The 12,274-nt window shown below is 43.7% G+C and overlaps 2 protein-coding genes across 3 annotated transcripts; both read right to left on the reverse strand.

Moving 5' to 3' along the window:
- Nucleotides 1–480: 480 nt before the first annotated feature.
- LOC113462599 (uncharacterized) lies at nt 481–3,527 on the reverse strand. The gene is made up of 4 exons (XM_089928972.1): nt 3,377–3,527; nt 1,479–1,546; nt 952–1,385; nt 481–807 (listed from the first exon to the last, which is right to left on the reverse strand). Coding segments are annotated over exons 3-4 (429 nt in total). The 5' UTR covers nt 1,380–1,385; nt 1,479–1,546; nt 3,377–3,527; the 3' UTR covers nt 481–806.
- Nucleotides 3,528–5,613: 2,086 nt separating this feature from the next.
- On the reverse strand, nt 5,614–10,107 carry LOC103705374 (uncharacterized). 2 transcript variants are annotated; one of them, XM_008789062.6, is made up of 5 exons: nt 9,856–10,107; nt 9,161–9,595; nt 7,217–7,500; nt 6,867–7,094; nt 5,614–6,362 (listed from the first exon to the last, which is right to left on the reverse strand). In XM_008789062.6, exons 2-5 carry the CDS (start codon nt 9,558–9,560, stop codon nt 5,895–5,897), a joined length of 1,380 nt encoding a protein of 459 aa, XP_008787284.4. In that variant the 5' UTR covers nt 9,561–9,595; nt 9,856–10,107; the 3' UTR covers nt 5,614–5,894. The 2 variants fall into 2 exon arrangements, with proteins under 2 accessions (XP_008787284.4, XP_088572450.2); XM_088716324.2 differs by having other exon boundaries at nt 9,161–10,107.
- Between the last annotated feature and the right edge of the window lie 2,167 nt (nt 10,108–12,274).

Genomic DNA, 12,274 nt, shown 5'->3' on the forward strand with positions numbered 1-12,274 from the left:
TTATAAAGGTCGAGGGACCATGGAGGTCAGGGTTGAGACTAGGATTGCGATCAACCATCTTGGAATTATGATCAGTCTATGAGCACTGTAGAAACTTGATCTGTAATTGGTTTTCTAACCATTTGGGTAGCCCCACTTTGAGTTCCAGCTAGAGGGATTCATATGGAAGGTGCTTAGGGAATGATTGAAGTTAAGAGAGCTATGTCACCATCTGATACCATTTGGAAGGTTGGTCTTCCGCTACCAAAAAAAGGTCACTGAATGTCTATCTTCCTCCACCAATAGTTTGGTCGCAGAATGTATGGGAATGCATTGGCAACAAACAATTGTTGGTGGCAGAAAGTATTAACCTGTATTTTATTTACAATTCAAATTATAAGCTTAATATTTATTTTTGGGCTTGTTCCAAATCCTGCACAACCAACACAGCTTATCCAATATCCATATTGCACAATACATTTGCTCATCCAAATAGAAGTATACACAATGTTGGAGAATCCATAATCATTCATTATAAATATCATCATCTATAAGTCTAAAGTCAAGCATACCTATTAACCATTCATCAAAATGTTTCATCTATACCATATGTTAAGGTGATAATCATCACCAAACACATCAAAATGTAAATTAAAAATCCCAAAATATCTGATCTTGCTATTCATCCAAACAACCATCATGTAGACAAAAATATGAATAAACCAAAAACTGGAATCTGCTTGTAGACAACTCTACCATGATCATCTGAACAAAAGCTATCCATGTACCAGAAACTAGATTTCACATGCTCATAACTCCACCATGTATCTGAGAAAGCAAAAAAGAATCCACAATCAATAACCACATGTGAAAAATAATAAACTAAAATTCAAGTATAAGTTCACAATGACATTTCGTTTAATTTGGTCCAAATCTCTAAATAACCTATGTAATATAAATAAGAATACATACCAACGAGTATTTGTACCACCAGTTGAATACATGGCCCCATCATGATGGATAGATGACTTGTGCGTTTGAGTCTTTCCTTTTAAGAACTCTGTCACCAAACTTGTAAGATGTGCAATTTGCTTCTGTTCTTCCTCTCGCTCTTTCTTTTCCTCCTCACGCTCTCTTCTCTCCTGCTCCAATTGCCTCCGCAGCACCTCACGCTCCATCTCACGCTCGATCTTCATCTCCTCCATATCAACTTTAAGTTTCTGCAACTTCCCAACATGGTCTTGTGACACATGACTAGGTGTAGAAGAAGAGGAAGAGGGCTTTGGCCCATCCCCAAATCCAAGAATGTATCTCTTCCTTTTTCCAAGTGCCTGCCTAGACATCTCCTCTGATGTTAATTGCACACCAGATTGGAAAGATTCTTCTTGCAAGCTCAACATCTTTGACTGTCAATGCAAAGGTAACAACAAAATTAAATGTATATAACCTTACAAAAGCAGAAACTAATTTAAATGATTATTGAGATTTTAGATACCTACATGTTTCACGGTGCAAATAGGATCAATCCACTCTTTGTTCTTCTTGATATGAGTTTTCTTATAGAATTCTGAAAATTCAAAGTTTTCAGAACCATTAAACTCCGGCTGCAAAGTGTAATTTAGATTAGCATATAGCCACTATATAATAAGAAAACTAGAATAACTGTCTGATCTACTTGCATAAAAGAATTCCAAAAATATGCTTGCAGCAAACTAGAATAAAAAATCTACTTGCAGCAAATTGTCTATTTTACAATAGCCAAATCTACTTGCAGCAAATTGTCTATTTTACAATGTCAAAAGAGGAATTGCTCCACTGGTTGTACACCTTAATATGAAGCATTTTAATAACGAATGATAATACTGTAAAAGTTTTGCAACCAGGATAAACGGGTCGTTGAGCATCATCGAACAACTTATCAAAATTTTGTGCATCCTTCCTCCCCAAGTTATTAGGCAATTCGTCAATATCGTCATTCATGAAAGCGCCCATGTAAACAGCTTCCAGCATATTAGACAATTCGTCCCTGTCATCGGTGCCATCCCCAGCCATTCTATCCTCAACACCTTTACCATTGTCACAGTTAGCATCATTTGAAACACAAGATTGTTGATACACGTGAACAGATTCTCCATGTTGCACCCAAGTCTTGTAAGAAGGCGAGATTCCTTTCAACATCAAATGAATCTTGACAACTTGAATGCTTTGTTTTTTGTCATTCATGCACTCGACACAAGGACACCAAATATCATTTGCTGAGCCTAAATTTGCCACCGCAAATTCAATAAAGGACTTCACCCCTTCTCTATACTCTTTACTCTTCATTCTATTTTTTATTGTCATCCAACTCTTGTTCATTTTGACTGACCTACAAAGTACTTCATCAAGTTAGATTGATTAGTTTATAGATTTATTTTTGATTTAGAATGCAATGATCAGCGGGAATGACAGACAAACAAGGAATGTTCAAAGATTTGGCAATGTAAAATTGATAAGAAATTTACTAATTATTATTTTTCAGATGATTATGTATGAACTTTATAAATATATTACACATGCATGGTACCATTAATAAGAGATGCAAATGGATAACAATCCACAAATACTTATTTCCTACAATGATAGTGGTTATCATAGTTTCACAAGCTAATGTAGGTAAGTCCATGGAAGCTATCATGCAAGATTTGAATTATAGTTCCTCATAATATTTATTATCAAATCATTTACTTGGATCAACAAGCTATGAACATGACTAAGGCTTCAATCTACAGTATTGGACTCATGAAAGAAACATGCATACGGTGTAAGAAAAGGCCCAAGAAAAGGCTTCAATCTCATATCTCCACCCAAATCCCTCCTCGCTCTCTCTCCCTGCCAGCCCAAGAAAAGGCCGTCGCCCCAAATTCCCTTCTTCTCCTCGCTCTCTCTCCCTGCCGGCCTAACCGGAATGGACAAAGCGAAGCTCTGTGGTGGCTGCGGCGGCGGCGGCGGCGAAGGCGAAGGAGGAGAAGCCCCGCGGTAGGCTGTGGTGGCTGCGGTGGCGGCGAAGGAGGCGGCGACGACCCGGCCCCGACGAACCCCACCTCTCCACGGTGGCTGCGGTGGCTGCAGCGGCGGCGAAGGACAAAACCCTCCTGGGTTTCTTCTTCTCCCGCCTCGCCTCCAAATCTCCCGACAACCCCCGACGACCCCCACCTCTCCCTCTCCCTCTCCCTCTCCCTCCCGGCCTCCGCTAAATCAAATAACAGAGGACCCCCACCTCTCCCTCTCCCTCTCCCTCTCCCTCCCGGCCTCTGCTAAATCAAATAACGGAGGACCCTGGCCACCTCTCCCCTCTCCCTCTCCCTCTCCCTCTCCCTCCCGGCCTCTGCTAAATCATAAAATGGAGAACACATACCTTGGGACGCCGACGCCGAAGAGGTGAGCGAACAGGCGAACGGCAAACGGCGAAAGAGGGGCGAACAGGCGAACGGCGAACGCGACGGGTGAAGGGGCGAGCGGCGAACGCGACGGGTGAGGGCGACGGGTTCAAGCCCCTCCCCCTCCCCTCCTATTTTTCAACAAAAAAAAAAAAAAAAAGGGGCGAACGGCGAACGCGACGGGTGAGGGCGACGGGTTCAAGCCGAATAGGGTGAAGGCGACGGGTTAAAGCAGAATAGAAAATTAGGGTTTGTTTGATTTCTGACGAGTCCCCTGCATGCATACTTTTCTCGACTAAATTTTTTTTAATCGCTGGAGTGAAATTTTAAGAACCAAAATTTAGTCGCCAAAAATTTTACCTCCAGCCCATACAAAATACTGGACTCGTGCAAACTTGGTTTTGATTTTCCGCGATCAAATATGCATTTAGTTGGTGTAGGACAATCATTCAGTAACTAACAAGGATGCGTGCAAATTTATTTCTAAGCGGATTTTCGATCCTGCCAGTAGGATGTCCAAAAATTCTATGTATTTCTAAGCGGATTCCCATTTCCACGTCCGTATGCCGCATATCCTGTCGATCCGTATATTTATTTGACAAGGAGTCAAGCACCAAGCTTGAGCTTTTAAAATTATATTATAATAATAAAAATAAAAAAAATTTAAGTATGAAGAAAAGTTGTAGGATTGAGATTTAGCTGAAGAGACGAGGATATGCATGCCTAAGTGAATTAAGGTGTCAAACAGCACCATTTGAAAATAAGCAATTTTTTTTTTTGAACTTAGAAATTAGTATAATAGTATCTTATAGGGGCTAATACAACATCGTTCGGTTTTACGGGAACCTTCCACTACCAAAAGTTTGGTCACTAAAAAACTCAAACTTTCTGCCCAATTTTTTCATCGGAAAAAGGCGCCATTCATAAAAGTTTTTCTGGACTAAATTTTTTTTAGTCACTGGAGGTGAACCTTTAAGGACCAAAATTTAGTCGCCAAAAGTTTTACCTCCAGCCCGCCCGAAATATTGGACTCGTGCCAACTTGGTATTGCTTTTCCATGACTAAATATGCATTTAGACGGTGTAGGATAATTATTCAGTAACTAACAAGAATGTTGGTCGCAGATAGCCTTATTTGCCGCGACCAAATTTTAGTCGCCAAACGTGTTACCTCCACCCCGCCAACTTGGTTTTTATTTTCCGCGACCAAATATGCATTTAGTCGATGTAGGACAATCATTCAGTAACTAACAAGGATGTTGGTCGCAAATAGCCTCATTTGCAGCGACCACGATTCATTTAGTCGCTGAAAGTGTATTTTCTTGTAGTGGCAGCGGAAGAAGGGATCTGTCCCAGAATTTCTTTAGCACTATAGCTCGGAAAGGCTTAATTGGCTTAGATTGGAACGTAGAACGTAGGTGGTGGTAATCGGCTTTAAAATTGTCTCTCTCACACATACGGGATTAGTTTTTTTCTTTTTTTGCTTTTCTTTTCATATGTGACAGAAACAATGTTTGGAGCCCAACACGTAATTATGAAAATCAAACTAAAACGTTAGACTCCTCGCACAGATTATATATGCCGTAAGTACTCTTGACTTCAGAATAATGATTAGTTAACTTAGGTAGTACTCAAGATACGCAATCATGATGCTGGGTTTGATAGTAGCGGATTGATACAATACCGTATGATAGGGTACTGGTACTTGATACATGGAAATATACTGATACGGTGTCAATTCAATTTTTTAAATTTTTTCGGTTATATTTTGTTATTATGATTATTTTAAGATTTAAGGATCTTGAAAATATGATATAAAAGGTTTCATATTGGTTCCAAGACCGTATGTTTTGCTGGACCACCAGACGTCACAAACCACCTTAGCTCAAACCCAGAAACTCCTGCTTGAAGGAGGGGTGCAATTGTAACCCAGAAACAAAAAAGTGCAACTCTTATGCCTTCTAGGATTCCCTATTCCGGGATATGTTATCCGTTGGATAAACTCAACATAGGCGATCGTGATTAGTGTGAGAGAGATTAGATGCCATACCAAATTTTTTAGGGATTATGTTGTTATCCATGGTTTCCCAAGTCACAAAATTCTCTCACCTCATTTAAACCAACAGTAACCTATGCAAACAGCCAAATATGTCCTCCTAATAGTTCCCTGCTATGCTAGTGTCCTGCAGGAGCCAAAAATGGATCAAGACGAGGTGTGCACAAATGTACACAAGCTCATTCTCTTTGGAACTCAAGAACCCTCTTAACAAACTGGTTCTAGCTTCAATTTGCAACAGGAACCAGGTGACAGCATACCTAGTATTTTAAGACACATCAAAGCAAGCTAGATATATAGCTGAACCTCTGTTTCCACAAATCTCCCCATGAATGAATCAAGCACAAAGGGAGAGCGATAACAGCTAACGTAGAGGCAAGGACCTTCTCACAGAACGCTCCATATATACATAGTAGTATAAGCTGGTATAGTTGAAGAAGATCATACCCAATTATTCGGAAGCGAGAAGTCGTGGAATCTGAAGGACGCATCCCCAGCCGTGTCCCTACCAAGCGCCGGCTGGGATCCATCCGCGAAGTACAAATTCCTTGGCAGTTCATCCGCTGGAGGCGGCGGCGCAAAGGATGGTGGAGGAGCCGAAGTCTCGTACCGTTCGACCCCTCTGCCGAGATCGGATGGAGACGTCTCCCACATGAACACGTAGAGCAAAATGGGCCGCAGTGCATGGCGGTGCAGCGAGAGCTTCTGGCTGAGAGAGACCGTGTCGAAGCATCGGATGGCTCCCGAGGTGGACACCATCCATGGAAGGACCTTCTCGTTCCCAACCCTCGAGATCACCAACAACTTCGACGCTCTTGCTGCTTCTTTATACAGCTCCCTCAGCCCTGATCGAGCTGCAGCCACTTCCGTGCCGTCATCGTCTGTTACTGATGATATGTAGATAAAACCCTGGAAACAAGAGAGAGTTTAGAAGAGCATACATCATCTGCATGTTTCAAGGAGTATGAAAGGAAGTCCACTCCGTTATATGATTATATGAATAGGTGGTATTCTCCGTAAACTGAATGTTGTGTTTCAAGCATAGCCACCAAACTAAAAATCAAGGTCCCTGAAAATTTAGTGCAGCAAGCCGGCATTGAAAGCTAGAGATGTGAAATTTTAATATAAGCATGCCATCGAATAATGTTGATGAGAGATGACAAGAAAGACAGCAACTAAAATAGCAATGAAGTGTCCATAAATATATTCATGAAAAAATCATGAATACAACATGTGAGGTATATGTAAATACTGTGAAGTACGACAACGTTCGTGAGCTTTACAGCAGTGGAGATGAATATTTTCATCTGATAATAGAAATCAAGAGAGAGAGAACATGGCCCAAGGAATATGGGATAATGCATTAGAATAAAAACATCTAGCAGAAAATGGTCAAAAGGAGCAAGAAAATACCTCTTCGGTGCGACTGATTGCAAAGCCGAGCCTGGTATCGCCTTCCTGCAGCTTGATCTCCACTGCCATTTCCCCTGCGGCTGGAGTGTACCAGAGCCGAACTGCCCTTACCACCCCAATGTCCACACCATGGTAATCCTCAAACCCATACAGACTCACGTTCGCCAAGTTTGAGAGGTCAGTCAGTGATCCCATGTTTACGGTAGAGGAAGCTGTCTCCCCAGAGATCTGTCAAGAGAAAACATTCTTTTCAGTTCTTACTTGCAAACTATAGGAAAAGCCTCATTGCAGCGTCTTCAGAAAATCTTTTTGTTTCCTTCCCATGCAGAGATTTCAGGCCTTGAGCTTACCTTGGTGAGTAGGGCCTCAGTCTGGATATTCATGAACACAATGGGAACCCCAGAGGTCTGACAGGAATTGAGCCAAGCATTGGCCCGGGTTAAGGTGTCCTCAGGAGAGTTGTAGCGAGTGGCTGAAGGGTCCGATGCCTTGGGAAGTACAAGCAGCGACAGGACGCAGCTCGAGCGTGGTATGGACAGCGACTCCCTCATCTTCTTCTCCCAAGGATATGACACATAACCGTCCTGAAGCTGAGCTTTGCTCAGTGCACAGATCACCCTCGAGCTCCTCGAGCCTTTTCAAATGAAGGTATAATGTATGAGTGTAAGAATTCCAACTGTGAACAGATGTAGAGATAACAGCCTTATTTTATCATTTGTAGAACAAGGCAAGTGTTGGTTACTCCTTTTCTTTGAGGGAATAAGTACCGTTAGTTACTCCTGCCAGTTCTTTCAGCCGATCATGGAGAAGCCAGTGATTAGTGGAAATAGAGTAAGTTTAATAGAGTTGTACTTGACTAATTTATGGAGTAATTTTTTTTACTAATGTTGGAGGTTCCGTAGCAGACAGATAATTCTCGCCTTTCGTCTAACTAAACAAGGAAAAAGAGATAAGAGTTCTTAATACATTGAATCATCTAGGAGACCAGGATTAATTTCTATGCACACTCAAGGTATTGTGAATTGTTTTATGACAACGAATAGGCATGATTTGTAAACTAATTAAATTATTTAACTCTTTATTGATCACAATCCCTAGTGGAAGGCATATCGAAGGATTTCCTTTGCCATTAAATGATTTGACTGGTCGGACGACCTGGTCAGATTTCTAGAAGGCATATCGTAAGAAAATTTTCTTATATTTCCAATCAAAATGCAAGCTGAAATTGATTCGATAGTTAATTGAGTTAGATTACTGCAAACTAGATAAATTCCATCCAGTATTACCAAAAATAAGTAAATTTCATCCATGAAACAACTATATTAATCATTGTAAATTCATGAAAAACACTTCATTGCAGTTCCAAAATAGCTTCGATTTATCCAAATCAACACAATTCCGATCGATGCATTACACCAATAGGGATAACACCATAAAGGAATACCATTACCGCCATAAGGGCTAATAGCAGTTGTTAACTTTTCAAGAAACAGAAATAGTACGTTATGGTGCTCAAATCTTCCTCTTCTTATAATAACTTTAGAAATAGATAGGACTAATAGTATCAAAACATTAACAAACAAATAAGAATAGCTTACAGCAAATGCTCTCACACTGCAGCTGCATATAATAGTATCAAAACATTAACAAACCAATAAGAATTAAGAAGAAATCCTAAGCAGAATGACAAGCATCTTATCAACTTCAAGACAAGCTGGTCTTGGCCCCACCACCCATCCTGGCCTAATATTCTAATAGTATGGTCTTATAATATTCCAATCAATCCAAGGATACTACCAATATTTCTCAGCAAAAGACACGTAGATTAGAATATACTAGAATCATTTCCTAGATATATAACGGAGTCAACAAACTACAAAGTCAACGGTGGAATAAGTAAATTCTTTGAACCGGCGCACCAATGAACACACCACCTACTGCATTACATAAAACTAAATGCCGGGCCCAGAGGCCGAGCCCATGTAATAGAAACGATTCTAAATTTTTTTCACACATAAAACCCTTAAAATAACATTAAACTCATCATTCCTGGCTCCGCGGTAGTCAATTGCACAAAATACGCTTCCAAGTTATGGTCACTCGATATCCGAAACACCATGTGCGGGTGTTCTCCAAAGTGAGTGTACTCTATCGTAAATGCGGATTTATCCAAGGGGTTATATGCGAAGAGCCCAAGAACTGTGCGGCGGGGGGGGGGGGGGGGTGCGAGATATTTCTAGACGGCAAAATGAATCGCATAAAAAGTTCTATGAGGACGTTTGGGGGGCTTTTACCTTGGATCGCGATGCAGTCTCTCTCGGAGCGGTCGACGAAGCCGACGGCGTAATTGGGATCTTGGAGGGAGCGGAGGACGTACTGGCGGCGGCCGGCGGCGGGGTGGGGCACGATGCAGGCCTGGAGGTCGGCGGCGGCGTCGTTGCCGTGGCCCCGGCGGGCGCGGACGTGGATGGAGGTGTCGCCGCGCTTGAAGGCTGCGTGGAGGAGCTTCTGGACGCCGGCACGCCCGCCCTTGAACGGCGATCGGACGGCGGGGGAGTTCCCGATCCTGATCTCCTCCACGACATCCCCCGTCTGCAGCAGCGCCTCCCCGCCGCCGCTCCACTCATCCGCCTTGCTGCTCCCCGCCACGCACTCGATCGCCACCACCGCCGCCGCCCCCCCATCCACCGGCATCTCTACCCCTCCTCTTCTCTACTACCCCCTTCCGCCTAATGATCGGACCCGAGAAAAACAAAGATCTTTTTCGGCCAAATCCTTTACAAAGAACAGGCGATAGGAAGGGTGAAAAAGAAGGCGTTTTCTTTACAGCAAAAGAAACGATTTTTCTTCGTCATGTTTCCACAAGAATTCGTCGATCGAAAAGTAACGAAGAATTAAGGAGAGAAAATGCCCAAAAAAAAGTGCTTTTATTTAAACCCAACGACGAGAAGTAGAAGAAACGGACGGGAGGAGAAAGAGAAGCAGAGACCTTAAAACCCAAGGCAGGAGTAATTGGTGCTGTTAATCGAAGGAAGGCGATTACACAATCGCCTGTCAAATTATATAGGGGCGTAAGTTGACTGTGAACTAAGAAAATAGAACAGATTAATCAAGGGCCGTCGGTTTCGTGGTTCCCAAGCTTGGACCGGTCCGCTATGCCGAGGGAACACGCGTACGCCGTTTGGGAGAAAGGGAAGACGGCCTTCGGATTGGGTTTAAGCCGCCGGGGAAACGAATAAGGCTCCCCAAAGTGCGTTTCAGCCGTTGGGTTCTAGTCTTCTAGAGATATGGCTGTCAAGGGGCCGGGAAAGCCACGAGTCACATCCATCCAAGGATGAGGGGTCAGGTCAAGTTACTTGAGGCTTCGGTGGCTGCTCCATTTTAACTGTGAATAATAAGAAATTCCTGCAACCGAGCTACGTGGTAAGTTCCATTTGGCTGCGATACCAAGGTGGTTTCAGATGGAGATAAGATCTTGAAGACCTTTCAATCAGTTGGAATTTAGATTCTAGAGCATCCACCAATGGTGACTTGGTGCTTTTGTCTCTAAGCTTTGAGTCTTGACCATATTTTCCCACCAGCCCAAATCTTTTTAACAAAAGTACAAGATGAAACAAGTCACAGGAAAAGCTCCGCAAATTAGTACCAAAAAAATGGAATTTAGATCGATAATCATGATTTGTGGCATGCACGTACATTACAGATATTGGCACCTTATCCCTACTGTTGCTGGAAATTGGACCCGGGGGCTACCGCGAAGCCGGGGAAGGAGGAGCTTCGCTGCAGGGACGGTGGTCGGCGGCGCGCCGACTGGTGACGTCCTCTTGGAGGGGTGTAAGTCCGCCGCAGGAACGGTGGTCGACGGTGCGCTGGCTGGTGGCGTCCTCCTGGGGGCGCAAGTCCTGCAAAAAGCCGGTGGCCGGGCTCCCCGGCGCCGGCCCTCCGATGCTTAAGTCAGAGGGGGCAGATATGTGGAGAGAGCAAGGAAGAGAGTATATGGAGAAGACAGCAGGAATATTTGGATAAGATGAAGAAGATGAAGAGGATGATATCCTCCATTGTGTCTGTGTTGTTTGCTTCTTTTCACCCGGTCCAGGAGGGTTCTGTCCGGGGGCCCCCCCTTCCCTTCTCCCAGGTTTCCTTTTATAGAAGGGGATTACGTTATCTGGGAGGTGGCAGGGGAATTTGTCTCTTTTCGTCATAATTGGGCATGATTTGGCCCATTAATGGCGTAGTGGAGAACGGGACCGAATCAGACCGGAACCAGGGAGTTGTCATGGTCGATCGGACCTGTTGGAGTGGTTGAACCGCCGGCTGTGGTGGGCCTAGGGTCTGTGGATGGTAAGTGCATTTATTACCGAATGAACCGACGGTCAGGGAGAGCCATACGCTTTGATAGTTCAGCGATCCGGAGATCGTCTTGAGCCGTGTTCATTAAATGACTGAGTGCATTGGAGACTTGAGGGAGTCTCATGCATTAATGACAGGTCGTGCCGAATACCTGCGGAGATCTTATGCCTTGATGGCTTGGAGATAGTGGCAGGTTGTAGTAGAGTCGCGTGTATAGCCGCCGGACCTTTCGAGAAAGCTTGGCGGGGAGGAGTATTAGTCAAGGCATCGGCTCGGCAAAGGTGCCGAGCCGAGCTGGTCGCCCAGAGGGGCGCCCTGTGGCGGGGTTGCTTCTAGTACTTCTGGTCGACGCCCTTTGGGCGAGCACCTTCTAGCCGAGCGCCTCTATTTGGCGCTTTGTCTCTGGTCGGCGCTTCCTAGTTCGAGCGCTTCTTTGGTCGGCGTCTTCTGGTCGGCTCTTTCTAGCCGAGCATCCCTACTTGGTTATTTTGGTTGGGCGCCTCTTGGCGCTCTCTCTGGTCGGCGTCCTTTAGTCGAGCGCCTTTCCGGTCGGCGTTCTCTAGCCGAGCGCCTCCGTGGCGGTATGACTTGGGGTTTTTCTCCCAACACCTACATTAATTTTTCTAAGGATTTTTTTTTTTTTTTGGCCTGTGTCAAACTGTCAATCTTCCTTGGAGTGGAGAATCAAGTAGTATCAGGTTCATGTGTTTTAGAAGACGGAGGATAGAGTTTCACTTTATTAATAGCCTAGAGCTCACATCTCAATAAAATATAGCTATGAATTTCAAAAATAAACTAAAATAAAATATAGGATATCAAAGTTCCAGCATGTGAGGTTACGTCGTCAAAACTATCATCTCAACCTTTTTTTTTTATTTTTTCCTTCCATGCCCGATGCATGCCATAGGATGTTTGTTTAATCCAATCTGGTTTTGTACAAGCGTGCCGAGGTGGATGGGTGTTGCTCTCTCCAAAGCTACTTAGAAAGTTAGAATGGAAGCATTATTAGGATTCCGCAATGCATTTTAAAATATTCTTTCTTTTTTCCCCCCCTCTCC

The sequence above is a fragment of the Phoenix dactylifera genome, chromosome 2 (genome assembly GCF_051530095.1).
Source record: "Phoenix dactylifera cultivar Ajwa chromosome 2, Ajwa_hap1_PhDact_Kaust_v1.1, whole genome shotgun sequence".
Classification (NCBI taxonomy): Eukaryota; Viridiplantae; Streptophyta; class Magnoliopsida; order Arecales; family Arecaceae; genus Phoenix; species Phoenix dactylifera.